This window comes from Orcinus orca, chromosome 21 (genome assembly GCF_937001465.1).
Source record: "Orcinus orca chromosome 21, mOrcOrc1.1, whole genome shotgun sequence".
Lineage (NCBI taxonomy): Eukaryota > Metazoa > Chordata > Mammalia > Artiodactyla > Delphinidae > Orcinus > Orcinus orca.
The window spans coordinates 14546774-14566863 of NC_064579.1; the positions used below are offsets into that span (position 1 = coordinate 14546774).

Here is a 20090-nt window from a genome sequence, read left to right on the forward strand (position 1 = left end):
AGAAATCATTCATTTACTTAAAGATTAAAAGAATGCAGAAGGCAGGCTCTACTGTGCTGTTCCAGCAGTGGAAAATACTGCAAAATCAAGGTGTGTAAGTCTTTCTTTGGATATAATCTCTTCAAGTCTCATTCACTTTTCTAAAATTGTTGCAGATTCTTGGTTTTCTGTAAACTTCAAGGATTATATTTATTACTTCAGTTCTTTGTAACAACCTTAGTTCCAGTCGATTGCCGTCAGTGAATGACATTATTATACCTTAACTAATGAGAAATGTGATTATAAGATTCTGTCTGCTCCTCTTTGTAAATTGATGTTAAAAACAGAATTAAAACTTAAAATCCCCAACCCCCTAATAAGGCTGTCAACCTTGTCATAGAGTTGCTTTGCCCACATCCATAGGAAATTACCTATATAATGTCCCCAGTGGAAAAAAAAAAAACAGTAATTCATTTGAGTGTATTAAACCACAGATTCTTGGATTCTTTTTAAAAATTTATTAATCTCTGACAATATTCCTTTTACAACTCTGAGCCAGGTAAGTCTTATTGTATGTGTTTTGGAGATGGATTCAAAAGAATAAATTAGAGATATTTAGGATAAATTTTGTGCAGGGCAATGATTATTACTTTTTATTATGAGTTTATCGAAATAAATACAACCTGAGGTTGATATTACAATCTCATCTCTCTCTAAAAGAATTTACTACTTGCCCAGGTGAACTGTTAGGTTCTGGAAAAACAAAGCTATAGCTAGATGTTCCTGGTTTCTAGGAGTCAGGGGGATAAAGGAGACGTGGTTGGCTCTGAAAATAATTTGACCTTTCTAAAATAAGAAATAAAATACAAAGCATTGAGCCTTTTCAGATATCAAGTTTTTTCTCTGTGAAATGAAGAGACTGATGGCTTAGACGGCTTCAAGGTCCCTTCCAACCCTAATCTTCCGTGATTATATACCAATTATCCTCATACGGAAACCCTTACATCCTTTCAGGTGTTTTGATTGTTCAAAGAACCTGCAGTACAGTGGACAGAACCAGGCACAATGATCCAGGGGTGGAGGTACTCACATTGTACAAGGGGAGGACAAAGCTTTCTATTGCTCAGATTTCTCAAATTTTCTTGGAGTTTCTGACCACACAGGAGAAATATTTATAGTATTTCTAGAGTAGAGCAGTCAGAGTCACACATCTCTTCCTGGGTTATGACTGATCGATTTTAAACAGTATGCACCTAATACATATGCTGGAAGAATGAATGAATGAATAAACAGGTAAAAGTATCATTCTTTTTTTTTTTTTTTTTTGCGATATGTGGGCCTCTCACTGTTGTGGCCTCTCCCGCTGCAGAGCACAGGCTCCGGACGCGCAGGCCCAGCGGCCATGGCTCACGGGCCTTAGCCGCTCCGCGGCATGTGGGATCTTCCCGGACCGGAGCACGAACCCGTGTCCCCTGCATCAGCAGGCGGACCCTCAACCACTGCGCCACCAGGGAAGCCCTAAAAGTATCATTCTGACATCCTCTGGAATAAGTTAATAAATATTGGGTAGCTCTATGCTCTTAAACATTCAGGTTTGCATGTATTTTCATTTTTACCCCAAATCAAGTTCTTCTTGTGTGTGTGTGTGTGTGTGTATGTATAAATATGCATATGTTAACACATGTATTTATATTGGTATACAGAAGCAATTTATGTTTTTTTTATTATTTATTTATTTTTTGGGCTGCGTTGGGTCTTTGTTGCTGTGTGTGGGCTTTCTCTAGTTGGCCGTGAGCGGGGGCTACTCTTTGTTGCGGTGCACGGGCTTCTCATTGTGGTGGCTTCTCTTGTTGAGGAGCACAGGCTCTAGGTGTGCAGGCTTCAGTAGTTGTGGCATGCGGGCTCTAGAGCTCAGGCTCAGCAGTTGTGGTGCACAGGCTTAGTTGCTCTGCGGCATGTGGGATCTTCCCGGACCAGGGCTCGAACCCGTGTCCCCTGCATTGGCAGGCAGATTCTTAACCACTGCACCACCAGGGAAGTCCGCAATTTATGTTTTTAAAGGAAATCTAAAAAAAAAAAAAAATCTATATATACTCTGTGATAATATAAAACTAAAACCTACCAGCTCACTAAACTAATTGTGATCATCTTTCCTCCTCCTATGTTAGACTTGAACCTCTGCTAACCCACACAAAACCATCGAGGAAATTAGAAAATGTGCCCTCTCAGGAGCCACTGCCCCATAAGTATGTGGCTTAGTGAGGTATTAGTACCTTTTAACAAACTAGAAAAAAAGCTTCCCTTCCTCTGGTGGAGCTGCTCCCCTCCAAGGCTTGGAGATCTGAGGACAGGCTGGACTTCAGCTCCCAAGGGTCCTCTTGGCTGGGAGCCCTTGAGCAGGGCCACTGCTGCCCCACCGTGGCCCTGGGTTATAGAGTTAGCAACTGGAGTCAGCCGAATTTCCTGGAAGCTCATAAAAACTGTTCCTCTCCGGAACCCTCAGAAGCTGAGCAGGCATTTGCTGAGCCTACTGTGTGCCTTGCACTCTGCTGGGAGGTATGGGACTGTATAAGTGAAGGGAAGACAGGTCCCTGCCTTCAGAGCACAGTCTGGCTGGAAAGTCAAAACAAAACTAGGCAACGTGGTGTGATTGGAAGTCGGGTTCTGAATACACAACCACTCGGTTTTTCTCTTTCTTCTTTATATAAAAAGGAGATTGGGCAGGAGGATTTTGAGTGTATCGACCTAGAGCAATAGGTTTCTTATCTCTGATCTACAAAGAACAATTTCCACACGTCATATCTAGTGTTTGTGGTGAAGATACAACTACAAGAGTAGCTGTGATGTGCGGATGGCTGGGGAGGCTTCCGAGATTAAGGACTTAGTGTTCAATCCTTGGAGAAGACTGGGGTGAATATTCCAGTATTGGGATGCTGTGGAGCAAAGGCACAAAGATAGGAATTGCTATGTGTGTGAAACATTGAAAAGCCCAAGGTAACCGAAGCAGGTGTCAAGGTTGGGTTATACAGCGGGAGGCAGGTAGGGCAAGACCAGACTGGGGTCTGCCATTCCATCCTCTCCAACGGATCCCAGGCACATAATTGCCAAATGATTTGATATTGTTTGGGGACATAAGTTGGATCTGTCGCCATACAGCAGCCTTCCTCAGTGTGAAATGTTGCAGGACTGAATTCAGGATCCTGGCCAACATTATACCATATTCTAAGCACCCAATGAAACAATTACCCAGCTCAGACACAGAAACACACACACACACACACACACACACACACACCCACACACCTCAACAGGGAAACAATCCTGATCTGTAATCTCAGGCCTGTGCCATGTTCTCTACTTCAAAGAAGAATCCAATGAGGGGAAGTATTAGAAATGGGAAGTTTTCCAGAAGCAGAGTGTTAAAATATTGGCTCCTGCAGAATTGTAACCCAGAGAGAAATGTTCTCCTCAAACAACAAAACAATTTACAAAGTGGCTTGAAGTCAGTCAGAGAGAAAGCAGAGTTTGGGAGGTGAGCCAAGGAGCGTGCATTTCTATAACGCTTGTTCTGGTGCCAGTGATAAACATAAGTGCATCCCTCCAGCCCTCTGGCCACTGCAAGCTATCTAAGTGGCTGCAAGGCTCTCCAAACATAAATAATCTTAATCTTCAAATGAACAGTAGACACATGGGAACAAGATTAGGGGGACTTTTTTCCTTAGCCCTTTATGGAAACTTCCAGAGGAACAAACTTCAGCCTACTATGGAAATTTCACTTGAAGTAGATGTTTCTGGAGACCCGGGTGTATCTCTGTGCAGTTTACCAGACTGGACTTGCTCTTTTCCCATAATAGTGTCCTCTAAGCCACAGAAGCTTTAAAAGAAGTAAAGGGCTTAACCAGATTCAAAGGTGCAGAAAGGGCTGGTTGTTCAAAGGAACAGGAAAATGACCTTTGCCTGAGTCATGTGATGGTTCATCTAGTCTTCCTTAAGACGTTTTTAATTTTGGTGGAGGAAAAGGATACAATGATCACTTGGTAATTTTTTTTTAGCAACTTTGGATAACCAAGTTATTCATGACCGATTTTTATTCAAATGGAAATATAGGCATTCTCTTTAATTTCGTAGTATCTTTGCTTTGGTGGGGAAAACCCCCGGATGTGTAAGATCTGAACCTTTCCTGAAGATGCACATTACCAGCATAGATCAGGCTGTTTGCTTCCCACTGTCACACTGGCAGCAGGTAAGGGTGGCTCGGCATGCAATCTATTCAATTATGAAGAGTTCGGGATAGTATTAGGCTCTCTCTCCTAAACGGATTCAGGAGGCTGAGAAAGACAGGGTAAGAAAGTCCGAAGAAGGGACTGAAGAGAAAAGGGATAAATAAATCTATGAGGAGAGAGAGAAGCAGACAGCTGGGAAGGAAAGCAGAAAAGCTCGGGCTTTTTACATCTACATTATTCTTGCACAGACTCAAAGTCTAGTTGTGAAAAACTGCACTTCCACAAGGGGGCTTTGGGAGGTCCAATTGCGGATTTCTATTGTCCCTGTATGCACACTTTGAACTTCTCTTCACCTGAAATAAAAGCAGATGTTCAGATAATATCCCAAGAGGTGAGAAGGGCTTTCAGTTAAGACTTAAGGTCACTTAGGAAGGTATTATTATGCACATTTCTATGGGAAACACCTTTCGTGCAGACAAGCAGGAGACACTATCACACTTGCATACACGTTTTCCCAGGCTAAAATTCCCAGCCTGATTTGGGGTACAGTTTTCTTTTTCCTTTGGTTTCTTTTTCCTCAGTTCCTGGTCTTCAAACTCATTATACCCTTTCGTATGTTTTTATATTCTAGCTCAGGTTCAACTGTAGACCATAAAAGGAAGAGATCTGGAAAATGAATATTTTGGTAAGAAGCTCTATGGATGTAGCAGAGAAAACAGAAGAAAAGCTTTTTCCCTTTCCGTCTTCATCCCCCCCGCCACCCCCATGTTCTCTAAAGGGCAAAGGAACACTGTGAAGAGCAGCTCTCAGTCTTTTCAACAGGGACAAAGGCTGCTGGTGGAGAATCTCCCTCTTGGTGACCACACCCCCCCAGTTGGTGAGGTCTCCTTCTTAGGGGACCCTGCTGAGCTGTTAGGAAACAAGAGGCATTAGCACACCACTCACTATTTTTCAGGGGCCAATTAGCCGGTTTGGACTCTCCAGGCTGTTGGTCCCTTTCCTTCCCCCTTTAGCAGCTTGCCTTCTGCTCGTCTCCCATGCTTCATTAGCAGGGGGAAGGTTCAGATCTGCCCCTGTGTCTCCCTTAGGGGCGCTGATGGGAGTGTTCTTGGGGAAGGCAATTGAAGCCACTGAACGGATATGTGTGGATTACCTATGGATTTGGATTATCTAAACCAGTGGCTTTCAACCCTTTTAACTAGGAGTCCTTTTACAGATTAAAAAGCAAAAATAAAAACAAAAACTTGTGCACCCTGACAGGACAGTAATTATACTGTTTGTGTCTGTTGAGGAAGGTGAGCATGTGCTCAGACAAAAGAAAGGCTTGTTCATCTTGTCTTCTTGGTCTTCAAACACATTCTATTCCCCTGCCAACTCCTCTTGGAAAGAGATCTTTCCTAGGGCATCAATACTCTGAATTCCTTGTGGTTCAGATTCAAGCAAAGCAATGAAGATTTACAGGAGAAGCCTGGTATCTATCATCTGTTGGAAACTCTTACTGACACACAAATACAGATTGTTGAGATATTTTGGAATAATGAAAACTAAATACCAAGGGAAAAGGAAAGAAAAATCTCTTTCCATTTCATGATAGGTGTTTCCATGTGTGAAGGCTTAAATTTGAAGATGGTAAATGATTTTCTTGCTCAGTGATGATTCAATATATGTGTGAATCCAAAGAAACTGAAATCAACTGTAGAGTGCTGATATGACGGAGAGTATGACCCTAACGTGTTTTTAGCAATGTTGTTGCCTAGGCAGTGATGGGCCTCAGGGTGAGAATTTCAGGGTACAAGTAGAAGGCATGCTAACATCAGGAACAGTTGCAAAAACATGCATGGTACTAAAAGAGCAAACTTTTTCTCCTGTGCTGTGATCCACATTTGTTTTCTCTTTGTTCACTGCTTTGCAAATTGTTCTCAGTATTTGGACTCCATCTTCTCTCAGCAGATAACTTTGTCTTCATCATCAAGAAAACAGAGATGATCAGGTGTGAACTACTTCAAGTTATTAGCGACATCTGCATTCTTGGAACCAAAAAAGCTGCTCTTGTCTTTCCATGGATTATTTTACTCCCTCATTTTTTCCTATCTGCTGATCACTCCCAAATCAGTATCTCCTGCCCCATCTTCTCTTTCCATTTTGGACTCAGATATGCACCTGACCACTGGCCATATGCACCGGGATGGTCACAGGCACCTCATACTCACGTCTTCCTCCTTAACCTGCTTCTCCTCCCAAATTCCTCATCTCACTGGGACCACCATTCCTTCAAGCATCCAGGGTAGGAACCTGGTGGTAAATTTAGACTTCTCTCTTTCCTTCACTCCACACTCTCGAGTATTGTTAATATTCCAGGTATTATTTTACTTTCTAAATATTTATCAAATCCATCCCCTACCGAGGAGCCCAGCTAAACTTCCTTCATGCAGGCTCTTGTAGTCTTTGCCCTGGATGCTTACAGGGACACTTAATGACTCTCCACCGCCTAAAAATAAGGTCCCTGCCTGTTCTTGTGACATTCAAGACTTTTCACGACTTTCCGTTTCCACTTTCATCTGCCACTTTCCCTGGTCCACTTCACCAAACTGCACATACCAAGTGATTACTTTTTTCTTCTACTTGAAATCTCCTCCCTACCTTTCTTCATCTGATTGACTGTAACCCACCTTCTCTGACTCTTATAACCAAGCTAAGTGCCAGTCCTCTGCAACCCTATGATACCTTGTACATACCTGTCTTTTATCACCTGCATGTTACATTATATTCTAATTATCTGTTAATTCATATTCCCTCCCACACCCCCTCCCTTTGATGCTTTCAGTCAAGAAGACAGATGGCTGCCTACACTGTGATGCAATTTTTTGATTTTAGAAAAAATGCTGGAAGTTTTTGACATACTTTAATTGAGAGCTGAGCTCCAGTCTCCCTACCCCCTTGAATCGGGGCAAGATTACCACTTGCTGATGACCCACAGAATGTGGCTGCATGACTTCTAAGGTTTGGTCAGAAGAGGTGATGCTGCTTGGCCTTGTTCTCTGGGCCACTCGTTTTGGGGCCCTGTTCTACCTGGTAAGGAGTCTGACTGCCCTGAGGTCAGCCCGCTGGGAGGAAGCCCAGGTCATATATGAAGAGGCCATGTGTAGGTGCTCTGTTGAGCCCCAGCCGAGGTGCCAGCCGACCGCAAGTATCAAAACCACCAGCCTTTGAAACTTTCCACCCGAGGCCCCAGATCTTGTAAAGCCGAGGCCCCTGTGTTCATCCTAACTCCTGACCCACACACTCTGGGAACATCATTAATGACTGTTTTACACCGCTGCGTTTGGGGTGGCTTTGCAGCGATGGTAACCGAAACACACACCCACAGCAGTAATCTGCTCATTAACTCTGTATTGGTTCCTCACTGATCTCTCCTCCTCATTCTTTCATTGTGCTCCTGGAATCACATCCTAAATAAGCTAATGTATTCACATCATTGTCTCAGGGACTTTTTTTTTTGCGGTCCGCGGGCCTCTCACTGCTGTGGCCTCTCCCGTTGCGGAGCACAGGCTCCGGACGCGCAGGCTCAGCGGCCATGGCTCACGAGCCTAGCCGTTCCACGGCATGTGGGATCTTCCCGGACCGGGGCACGAACCCGTGTCCCCTGCATCGGCAGGCGGACTCTCAACCACTGCGCCACCAGGGAAGCCCCTCAGGGACTTTTTTAAAAAGGGAAATATAGGTTAATGTAAATCCCAGCCCCCACCTTCAGAAGTTATTCAGGTGGATGTAAAACATTTAAAAATGCTTTAAGTAACACTTTAAACAAGCTATAGTGGTCCTAAGAAAGCACAATTACTAGAGAAGGCAAAGTAGCCTGCTTTACCTCCAAGGCTAAACACCAAACACTAAAGGCTTAAGGAGTCCAGTAACAACTTTTGCCCAGAACTGAGATTTTTAGAGGCCGTTTGCAAAGATGGCAAATTAAACGAAAGAATTGAGGTTAATGATATGTTTTCATTTATTTTTCATTTGGAGAAAAAAATAACTTTCTTTCCAAAGGTCTGAAAGCATGCCTTTAAAATATCTTAGATTTTCTTTTTCTATAGGATTCTCAGGTAACTATTTAGAAAAGACTGATTTGACCAAGAGAGAATTAGGAATTAAGATGGCAATAACTTTACTCAACCCTTAGTGTTGAGTGAAGTTATTGATAATTCAACATATACAGTGTTCTTCCTTTTACTGGGTAGATTCAGTCATATGGCAGCATTATGGATTGGGTGTTTGTGCGTGCGTGCGTGTGTGTGTGTGTGTGTGTGTGTGTGTGTGTGTATCTCGTCTAAAATAGAAGAATTTGATGCTTCAAAAGCATTAGGAAATGAAGACCACTCAGAAATCTTATTGAATGAAGAGTCCAGAGACAGAGGTTGACCTCAATCTAGTATTCATAATAAAGATACCTAGGAAACTATGACTGTTTTACATGACCACATTCCATCATCCAACATTCCCCTGCAGCCCACTGCCTCACTCATTTCTTTACCACGTTTACCTGAGTTCCTGTCTGAATATCTGGAGATAGTCTGGGGAGAAGGGCTATGTCCCAGGGTCTAGCGCAGCCCCTGACACATATTTATATTATTTGCTGAATGAATAAAGCAGGGCATAAGGTGATGCATCCCATCATTTAGATCATAAATACTGTTCATTCCTGTTTTGTTGTCAGTACAGTGCCCCACCTAGAAGTGACCTTGATTGCAAAACTATAACGAACAAAACCCAGACTGAGTGTCTCTCATCAACACAGGACGAAACAGCCTCCTCTGTTAACGAGCATACCATCCTGATATCCCGTGTCCTTAACCACGTTGCAAGGAGTTTCACCTACTGCCCAGAAAGGAGCAAGCAAGTCGCTTTTTTAAGGTAAGTATTGAATGCAAGACCACTGCAAGTAGAGAGAAAAAGAGGTAAAAATATGGCTGAAATGATGGCAAGGATTCATGACTTGGTTGAATGCCAAGTAAAAGTCAGTTCCAGTTGTTCCATTAACAGTCCAAACTTCAGGCACTGCCAGACGTTACTATCTGCTTGTGCAATTTGGCACAGTTGCTACTAGGTCAGGATTATAATTGCAAAGCTAGTACAGCCGATACTTTGCCCTGCAGGATCCACTATAGAAGATACAACACCTTTTAAAAGAGCGACACACTGTATGCAATTACAATAACTGTTAACACTTACAGAACACTGAGAATATGCCAGGAAGCTTTCTAAGTGCTTTGATTAAAGTGACTCCTTTCACCCTCACAACAACCTTATGCGGTAAGGTGTGTTAATATCATGCCCATTTCACAGATGAGGACACTAAGGCACAGAGAGGTTAAGTAACCTGTTCATACTTACCCACGTTGTAAGTGGCAGAATGGGGATTCAAGCCCCGTAAGTCTGCCTCCAAGATCCATGCTCTTAATTGCCACCCGCTACTGCTTCTGACAACCACAGCGGCGCCTGCCCCGATGCAGTGTAAAGGCCTGACTGTGAAGACATGTTACGAGTACACTCAAACAGGTGCAAAAAACAGATCTGCTTTACCTCCAAGGCTAAATACCAAATGCTGAAGGCTAACAATGGTGCTAAAATAATTTTCTAACCCAACTAGGCAATATTTTGTTAGTATTGTAACTAGCCCCATGGTCCTACCTGAAACTGCTCAAAGTTAAATGTTCTTTCTGGTCTGCAATTCATCTTAGTGGGATATTGTTTATGGCAAGTCTAGTATATAACATGTAAATACTCAGATGTAGTTTTGCAGTCACATGAGACCACGCCTCTGTTCTCTATCACCTCTAGTTATGAAGCAAAAGGCAAACCATTTGATAATGAAGCTCCAGGAAGGCAGGGACCTGGTCAGTCTTGGTTATCAGCTGTATCTGCGCAGAGCGGGGCGCTCAATAGGTAACTGAAGCACCTCTTACATCGTGTTGCCCAGCATTTCCTCACACCTGCCTCCTTGCTCTCATCTGCCTCCCAGTTCTTGTTCCTGTATCATCAGCATCCTCACTTAATTGTTAACATCCTCTCTTGCATCCCCGTTTGCTGCAGTTTCTGCTCCGACTAGAGACCTGGATCTCCCCGAAGTACACCTCTTCTCTTGCAGCTTTCTCTTGCTTCCATATCCCATAAAGTTATCTGCAGGAAGAGCTGTTCTCTCTGAACTGCTGTTTCCTAATCCTTAGGCTCCCACTTCTTTTGAAGTTGAGGCCACCAACTCTATGTCAATCTACTCTCTTGCTGCTCCTCCTTCTTCATGGAAGACTTTAGCCCTTAGTTCATACATTTCCCTTTCACTCCAACTCTGACAGACTCAACAGGAGGCAAAGTCCCTGTAGACACTGCAACCTTACAAGTCCAGCTGTGCTGTAACCTTGCAATTCCAAGACCATCACTGGACATAGTCTGGGTCGTTTAATCCCTAGAGGGCTTCCTTCAGAAGTTCTCAGCTCCAATACCTCAGTCTGATATCAACCTCCCATCTTATCTTTCTCCTTCCACGGCTGGGCTCTGGGTAAGCCACTCACTCCTTCCTCTCTGACACTCACCCTCAATTCCCTGGAATCCTGGCTTCTTACTGCCTTCAACCAGAAAAACCTCCACATTGAATTAAAGTTGCAATTCACCCCTTCTTTTTCCTCCCTGCGATAGTGAATTACTGCTGGAGAAGATCCCATAGCTTTGCAGACAAGGAGCCATTACCACTCCAAGCTCTCTAACCTCAGTGGGGCTCTTGACTCATTCCTGGACCTTTCCCTCTCCACTCCTTAGTGATTCCTCCAAACCTTCCCCACTCATCTCAAGCTCTGAACCATTTTTAGCAGATTGCATTGCCCGAACTGCATTAAGAAAGTTGAGACTATCAGTTACACTCTATGTCAGCTCCCCAGACACTCCTTGCCAAGTAATCTCTTACCCCAACGATCTCCACCCCATTTCCACTAGTCTCAGGGTAGGGGTGCCCTTCTCCTAGGCAACACTCTTCTCCCCTGTGCTTTTCATCGTCTTCAGAATTCTTGCTTTCACCATTTTCTTATCCCTTTCTCAGAGTTTCAACTTCTATTTCTCCCTTCCTCCCTCCCTCCCTTCCTTCCTCCCTCCCTCTCTCCCGTTCTTCCTTCCTTCCTCTTCCTCCTTCCCCATCTTCATCCTCTTTAACTGGCAACTTCCCCTTCAGCTTAAGTCTCTCTCATCCTGATTAAAAAACAAACAGTCCAAACCAAAATAACAAAAGCAACAATTAACAGAAAACCAAAACATATCTGGAACAAATTCTCTCCTATCCCAAACAATCCCCGGCTATCACTCTTTCTCCATATCAGACAAATGTCTCCAGATGACAAGCCTCCACTAATGTCATCCCTTCCTTGACACACCTGGCTGTTTCTTGTCTTTCTACGTGTCATCCACTCTCCCTGAAATATCTTTGCCTGCCAGGACCCTCTAGGCTGGGTTGGGGTTTCTCCCTGGAATTGCTGTGGGACATTGTGCCCACGTCTACTACTTCTACCATTTCTATCTTCACTCTACTTGAGTAGTAGGCAGTAAGACCCTTTTGCACATGGAGCATGCCATGTTCATTGTTGTATCTCCATTGTCCAGCACAATGCTTGGCACGTGGGAGAGCATCAGTAAGTGTCTGTTGAATAAATGTTTCCATATAAAGTTCTACCAAACGGCTCTGTTCCATTCATTTTACCTCTTTATTGCTTTAATATGATTTGATCATTTCTGACCCAAGTAATCACTGCTCCCTGACAGAACAATATTGCTCCCATGTGCTTCATTAAGCTTCTGCAAATATCTTAGATAGTTCTTTGTAGTTCAGAGTTCTGGTTGAAGTCAGCTGGCCAACAGAACATCATTTCTTCACTCATGTGTTCTCCTCCGATGACTTCTGCACTTAGGGAAGTCATAGACTAATAAAATTTCCAAACTATGTGGGCACAGGATTTGATTGCTAATTTTTATTACCTTAAGTAAGTGCATTAATCCACATAATCCAAAACCAACTTCTAGATCACTATAATTTCATAAAAGTTAGGATATTCTAATACAACAGAAAAGTAAGAAGGAATAAATAAAGACAGAATAAAGGACAAGACTCTAAATTGAATGCTTAAAAAATTAATACTGATTTAGTATTAATTTAATAAAGTATTAGTGCATTCAATACTTTCAAAAATTCAGTATGTTGCTGTATTAGTCTGCTCAGGCTGCCATAACAGCATACCAGAGACTGGGTGGCTTAAACAACAGAAATTTATTTCCTCACAGTTCTGGAGGCTGGAAATCTAAAGTCAAGGTGCTGGAAGGGCTGGTGTCTGGTGAGGACTGTCTTTCTGGACTGTAGACAGCCACCTTCCAGCTGTGTCCTCACACGGCCTTTTCTGTCTGCGTGCGCTCTCCTGGTGCCTCTTGCTCTTCTTCTAAACGCTAGCCTTACTAGATTAGGACCCTGCCCTTTAGACCTCATTTCATCTCAGTTACCTCTTTATAGGCCCTATCTCCAAATACAGTCACTGAATTCTGAGGTCCTGGGGGTTAGGACTTCAAAATATAAATTTGGAGGGGCCACAATTCAGTCCATAATAATTGCTCATTTCTCATTTTGTTGTAGGTCACTGGAAATTTCATCTTGGATTGGCACGAATCTGCAGGCCAGGATTTGGGAAACATGGTTCTAAACATTGCAAATATCACTATACTGCCTCTAAAAAATTACTTATTTTATTTCTGTATAGGTTTAGACCTTTTTGCCATACCTCTTGGTAGTATATAGTATTTAATTTTTGTTCTTTGTGAAATTTTCCATTTCTTTTAAATGCAAAATGCTTTGAGGCAAAGTCCTAGGATGCAAGGATTTCTTGGACAAATTTATCTATCCTATCAAAAATATTCACTGAGCACCTACCATGTAAATAGAATGCAAATGAATCCTGTCAGCTGTGGTGTCATGGAAAGAAAACTATGCTTAAAATAATAAGATCTGGATTCTAGCCACCTCTCTGAGACTAAGCTTCTTCATTTTTAAAATAGAGATAATAACATATGTTTCCTTAATATCTTTGAAGGGATTCCATGAGGGGGATTTATGTTGAAGGTTTTTTTTAATGTGTAAAGCACTATACAAATAAAGGTACAATAATAATTATTAGAGATAACATAGTTGGTTTAAAAATATTGAAACATGAAAGAATTAGGTGAAAAAGCAATTGTGTAATAATACACAATCCACTTTATAAAGTTATTAGACTACTTGATCAGGGAAATGGCCTGCCTCCTGATTTCAGCAAAGCATTTTACAAAGTTTTAACGATGTTCTTTCAGACTGGATGGGTGCTGGGAACAACTAGATAGAGTCGTATTTTGGCCAAGCAGCTGACTTTTAAGAGTATTGATAACTGGATGAATATGGAGACAAATCTTTATTTTGTCATTGATCTTGTCCTAAGTAACATTTTGGTTAAATAAAATAAAAAAATCCTTGATTATCAGTTCCAAGTGGCATGCTTACAAAGTCTATGGATGTCACAAAGCTAAAATAAAGAGCTGGTATATGAAGAGATAAAGACTCAAAATTATCTCAGTAGGCTGGAATGATGGGTAAGGGGAGGTGTATGTAAAGTAAGCAAGATAAGATTTAACTGGGACATATGCCAACCCTATATTTAGATTGAGAAAAAAGCAAAACAAAACAAAACCCTGCTGCACAAGAGAAAAGGCTTGAGGATTCTATGTCCTGTTAAAAAGACCTCTTGCTTATAGGTGATCAAAGCTTATTATGAACCATCAATATGATGTAAGTGATAAAAAGACAAAGAATAAATATATAGCAATTATAGACTATATTAATACTGTCACAGGCCTAGACTAAGGAAGGAAAGAATCCTACCACGTCCTACCTTGCTCAGAGCAGATGGAGAGTATCTTATTCACTACACAGGGCTTCTAGCAAGCTAGGAAGCATCTAGAAGAGACTGTTTAAAGATCCTGAAACCCTTCCCAGTAAGAAAACGCTGACATAATTAAGGAGATACACCCTGGAAATAAGAGATGGTATCTTTCTTGTCTTGCTTTCAAATATTTGATGGTTCATCATGTAGAAAAGTGAGCAAACATTTTATGTGATGCTCCAAAGAATGGCCCCATTATAACTGTCCTGCTAAGGTGTCTGACCAAACGGTAATAGCACAATACTGTGAGTAAGAAGAGTGTCTTGACCCTAAAGGCACACTTGTATTGAGGCTCAGGATTTACACAACGAAAAGGTAAGTTTGATCAAGAGCTGTAAAATAGTTAGCTGGTTGGAAGCAGCAGCAGAGCCCAGGGAGATCACCTCGGTGCTTTGCGACGACCTAGAGGGGTGGGATAGGGAGGGTGGGAGGGAGGCTCAAGAGGGAGGGGATATGGGGATATATGTATGCATATGGCTGATTCACTTTGTTGTGCAACAGAAACCAACACAGTATTGTGAAGCAATTATACTCCAATAAAGATCTATTAAAAGAAAAAAAAAAGAACTGAAACCAGAAAGGTAATCTCACCATGGATAGACCACATAGGTTCACTCTTAAACTACCACGTATATCTTAAAGTCCATTATCATGAAGCTATAAAATGTTCACACAAAGTCATCTGAAGGACTGAGGGAAATGGGAAGCTCTCATATGATCCCCTCCTCAAACCTTGCAATAGCAGAGCAGAACTTGGGGTAACTCCCAGAAAACAGTGGGAATAGTTTCAGGTTAAACCAAAGCTGAGCTATTAACACCAGTCTGAAAGCGTTCGGAATGCATGTGGAATTCATTAGCATGAGAGGTGAAATCAGTTAAAATTATGAATAGCCACGCAAATATTATAGATAAATTAATGGATACAGAGCTAAAATGAGTTTTGAAGGAATACATTGTTATTGGGGATTTTCTGAACTTCTGGGCATGCATGTCGGAGAGTAACAGTAACAATGCTTTTTCCAACTGTTCTGGGATGTTCATTGTAACGTGGATCTGTTCCAATGTGGTTGCTCTTGTGTGAGTTCTCCTCTAGAACAATAAATATTGCGTGCGTGCGTGTGTGTGTGTGTTGTGTTTATATACTTACAGATGTACAGGTATGTGTATACATACAACTAACATCAGATTAAAAGAAAACAACTACCAAAAATTTCGAATATTTATTATTGATTTTATTCTTTTTCCTGTTTCCTTACTACATGATATTGAACCTAAGAAGAGTTAACAAACCACATAACCTGTTTTAACTGAAAATAGCAACTGACTAGAAATATCCTTATCTGAGCAGGTCCTGGGGCTGGTCTTCCCACTGCACATCCTGTGATGGCCTGAAAGTGTGCTTAAAAAGAGGAGGAATTGTTACTCTAGGCCTCTGCCATATGCTAATTTCATTTCCCCTCTTCTCTAATACCATCATGTATTAAGAAGTTAGAGTCTGAAAAACAACTACAAAAAAAAAAAAAAGACAAAGGCAGCAGATGCTTAGGAGTAACAAAAACATGGCTAAGTTATAACATCTGGACTTCATCACTGCAACCCTGACGTCAGGACACAGCCCAGATGTTAACTATAGTAACCATCTAAAGTTTGGGTGAATGTGGTCTTTCCTTTAATTTGCAAAATCCTTTTTGCAAAAATCCTTGAAAACATAACAGCTTAGGGATATAAGTAGTCTACCAAATATTTAGGAGACCAACTTTGGGATCACACAAATACACTGGCTTTCTACGTGCATTCATCTCCTTGGCATGCTGTGGTCACCTACCTGGAATCCCACTCCCCCAGCCCACCGGCCCCCAGGAAAAGAATAATGAAAAAAAAAAAAGTACTTGGAAAGAATAGCAAGAAGGGAAATTGTGAATGTAAAAATGAGAAGTGACTAGTCCTGAGCCTTAACAGACATGTGGATATAAATCAGGACACTCTTCCTACACACTCAAGGGCAGGCTGTCTTGTCCAGTTGTAGCCTGCGGGGATGAGCATCCAGATTTCTGTGTTTTATGTATAGTCTCCACATTTTCTAGGCAGTTGAAGAACAAGGGAAGACTTATTAGAATGCAAATGGAAAAGAAAACAATGAACTATATCTTAAATTTCTTTCCGCTTTTGATTACTATATTGAATTAATGGGTAATTGACGCCTTATATACTTTTCACAGCTGTATAGTTAATGAAGCTATGCTACATGGGCTTGTCTTTGGGCTGATATTGAAATAAAATGGAACAAAATTTCATTCCCTATCTCCTAACCCACCCACACTCCCAACTGTCAAATATCACTGGAGAAACTGATTAGAAAAAGACGAAACTATGGTTAAAAATCTGACTTACTCATAGATGGAAGTTCTGAATATAATATATATACCTTTCTGTGATTTCATATCCTGGGGCTGTGACATGACTAAAAGTCACTTTGCATTTAACAAAATATTTAGAGTTCATTTAACAAATACTTAGAAGGCAGAATAGTGCTGGTTAAGGGCACAGACCCTGGAGACAGATGATCTGGATTCAAATCCTGACTCACTTACTATATGATCTTAGAAGAGTTACAGCCTTCTGGGAGGAGTTTAGACTATCGCTGAGTGTCCATTTATGTATTATAAAATGGGGAAAGTGATACTTAACTTACTGTATTTTTGTGAAAATTAGTGATAAATGTATGAAAAGCCTACAGTAGTACGTCATAAAAAAGTTCAGTACATAGCGTCATTCATCATATTAAAGGCAGAGATAAGTCCTGTCCATCTTTGTATCCCGATATACAGTGACTTGATAAGTGTTCAGCAAATAGATTTTTTTTTTTTTTTTTTTTTTTTTTTTGTGGTACGCGGGCCTCTCACTGTTGTGGCCTCTCCCGTTGTGGAGCACAGGCTCCAGACGCGCAGGCTCAGCGGCCATGGCTCACGGACCCAGCAGCTCCGCGGCATGTGGGATCTTCCCAGTCCGGGTCATGAACCCGTGTCCCTTGCATCGGCAGGCGGACGCTCAACCACTGCGCCACCAGGGAAGCCCAGCAAATAGTTTTTGAATACATAAATGAAAGAGCAAAGAGTAAATGAACAGATTCAGGGGTTGAAACCACAGCCTTCCACTGTAGCCAAGTGAGTTTACCCCAGGTTTCCTGAACTAACCAGGCTATTGTTTTCACTGTCTCTGTGCCCTTTGCCAGGGTTCACAATGTTTCTTCCTCTTTCTGCATCTTGCCCACTTTTGCCTGAATTTACTAGCCTAGTCCCATCCTGTCATGATCACTTTGCAGATGACTTCAGGGACGCCTTCCTTGTAATTCCCACAGCGCTGGGCATTAATGTCGTCCAAAGTCATCTCTGCAGTGCATGGCAGAATGCCTAACCTACAGGAAGTTATTAATATTTGTTAAATAAAAGAATATTGCCTTTTTTGTTGTTTAATGTCTAATGTACCTGTCTTGAGAGTAGGGCCTCTGCTCTACTTTTCACCGCAACACAGCATCACGATGCACAAATACTTAGGCACATAGCGTATTTGGATTTGAAGGACATTTGGCAATAACGTAACTGAACCCCATCTCTACAGATGAAGAACATGAGGATTCTATAGGTTAACGACTTGCTTAAGTCTCACAGAACTGGTCTAGTCCCAGAGTGGGGAATACAAATCAGACCTCTTGACTAATCATGTTTGATTGAACAGATGGAAAAAAAATGTCCTAAAGGAGGTTTGTAGTGATCACATGTATTTATTACTAAGTAACTCAAATTTTCAAAATTCCTGAGAACTCAAACAAGGTCTTACTTAGATTAAGTTATTGCAAGAACAACAGCTTTTTTGGTCACAGATTTCTAAAATAGTTTAACTAGTCAACAGGCAAGGGCAGCCTCCTTGGAGATGGCCATAGGTGACTTGGAATAAAAACCAGTAACATATTGATTAGCATGCAGAATGAAGGATACTCTTAAAACACATTTTGCAGGTTCTGACCCTTCTATTATCTGCAGTCTGTGCACTGTCTTGTTTGTATTGGAAGGTATTATCAGGGACCAAGTTCTCCCCTGAACCTCTTTCTGCAGCACTGCAGTCAGGATGGTTGTCCATGGTGGTCATGACTTGTGTTGCAAGACCAAGTTTTCTGACGAGAATTTTCTATCTAATCTTCACAGGCAGTTCCCAAGAATGCAAATGCTTATCTTAAAAAAGAAAAGCCAAAAGTCTGACATGCCCATTGAGCAAGTGAATAGCACTACAGCTATTGGTAGGGATGGATGATCTTGTGTGATAATCTATATGTTTTAGTCATCGTGTGAATGGATACTCTGGTTAAAATGCAGATTCATGAATAAGAAATTGTTTGCTGAATTCAGCATTAAAAGCTTTTTAGGGGGATATCCTGATTATATCAAACATGTTAACTGCATACAGGATATGATGCTGACTTTGTTTATGTCAGCTACAGAAAAATTTTTAAAAGAGGAATAGAAGCTGTGGGAAAGCTATACGCTGAAGGTAGAATGTTCTCTTAATCCTAAACAGCTGTCCTTGTTTGAATGCATGGGAATTTAAGAGCAATCTCTCTCTTTCTCTGACTCTTATAATGTGCTTGGTGAGTAGCATGCTCTGTATGCATTTTACCATAGCAATGGCAAAGCTGTTTTCTAGCTACCAAAGTGTCTAAGGCAATGTAAGAGGGAAATATTGAAATGTCAACTTGAAACAGAATATATGTAAGTACCAACAACAGACTTCTCTAAGGATGTTAAATGCCAAGGAGCCACAATTAAGTAATTACTGAAACACAGCAAGTTTCAATTCACTTAGACTGCTTTTAGAGTGGTTGCTATCTCAACTTGAATCGCCCCAGCAAATCACAAGTGCAAGGGTGATAGAAACACAACATTCCAGTACCTGAAGATAAATAGTCTAAGTGTCACACTCCAAACTCTTCAGATCTTTCAACTACTACTCCTTCACATTTTTCTTTAGGGACTGACAAATTATAAATCCTTGACTTCACAGAGGAAACTGTAGCTTTACTCTGGATCTCTTGAAGTAACAGGTCAAGAGGACAACCAGAAGTAAGGAAAGAAATAACATTTTTACTTTTGGTTTACAAAACTATGCTATGGAAAACAATACGTAAAGAGGAAGCGATTTCGACTTTTGTTAGTTTCTAAAAATGGTTACCCACATATGTCCCCATTTATTTATAATATCTGCTTCCTGAGTTTTGTTTTATTCCTATAAGGTTATAGGAACATCATGGACTTGGGATTCAAGAGAACTGAGCTCACATCCATATTTAAACTCTTACTAGTTATGTGACTTTTGACAAGTTGCTTAACAGTTTGGGCTTGAGTTTGCTCACTCGTCCATGAGGAAAGGCTATCTGCCTTAAATGGCTGTAGCAGCACTCAGAGAGATGCATGTCCCATGTAAACTACTGGGCTACAGCAGGTCCTCAATGAAAACTGGTTTCTCTCTCTTCTGATATTTCATTCCTGTGATTTCTCCAATGGACAAGAGACAGTCTAGAGCTAGCCTTTAGAACACTCAATTTCATTTTGCAACTAGGGAAACAATGACAAAATAAAAAAGTTTAAAAATTATAATTACAAAATGCCCACTCAGTTACACCAGTGGTACTTGGCATGAAAATTACGACTATAAAGAAAGATCTTGGCCACCCCAATACTATCCAATACAAGAAATTATGAATGTCAAATGCCCACAGACAAACCAGTGCCGTGAATCATAATGAACTGTAATGATCCGAGTTGAGTGAAGTTAGAAATACCTTAATTTAACAAATTTTACCAAAACATTTAAACACAGTGCTAGGATTCCCTTACGACCTCAGAGG

General features: G+C 41.3%; 1 protein-coding gene across 3 annotated transcripts in view; it reads right to left on the minus strand.

Annotated features, from left to right (window-relative positions):
* Window positions 1–20090, minus strand: part of DLC1 (DLC1 Rho GTPase activating protein) — a 404638-nt gene that overhangs the window by 141081 nt on the left and 243467 nt on the right. Inside the window, exon 6 of one of the 3 annotated variants that reach the window (XM_049704221.1) lies at window positions 7027–9719. The exons of the other annotated variants lie outside the window; for them this stretch is intronic. Coding sequence (XP_049560178.1) covers window positions 9565–9719 — 155 coding nt within the window. The 3' untranslated portion in view covers window positions 7027–9564. Of the gene's footprint in view, window positions 1–7026; window positions 9720–20090 lie in introns of those variants that run through there. 3 annotated transcript variants of the gene reach the window in all.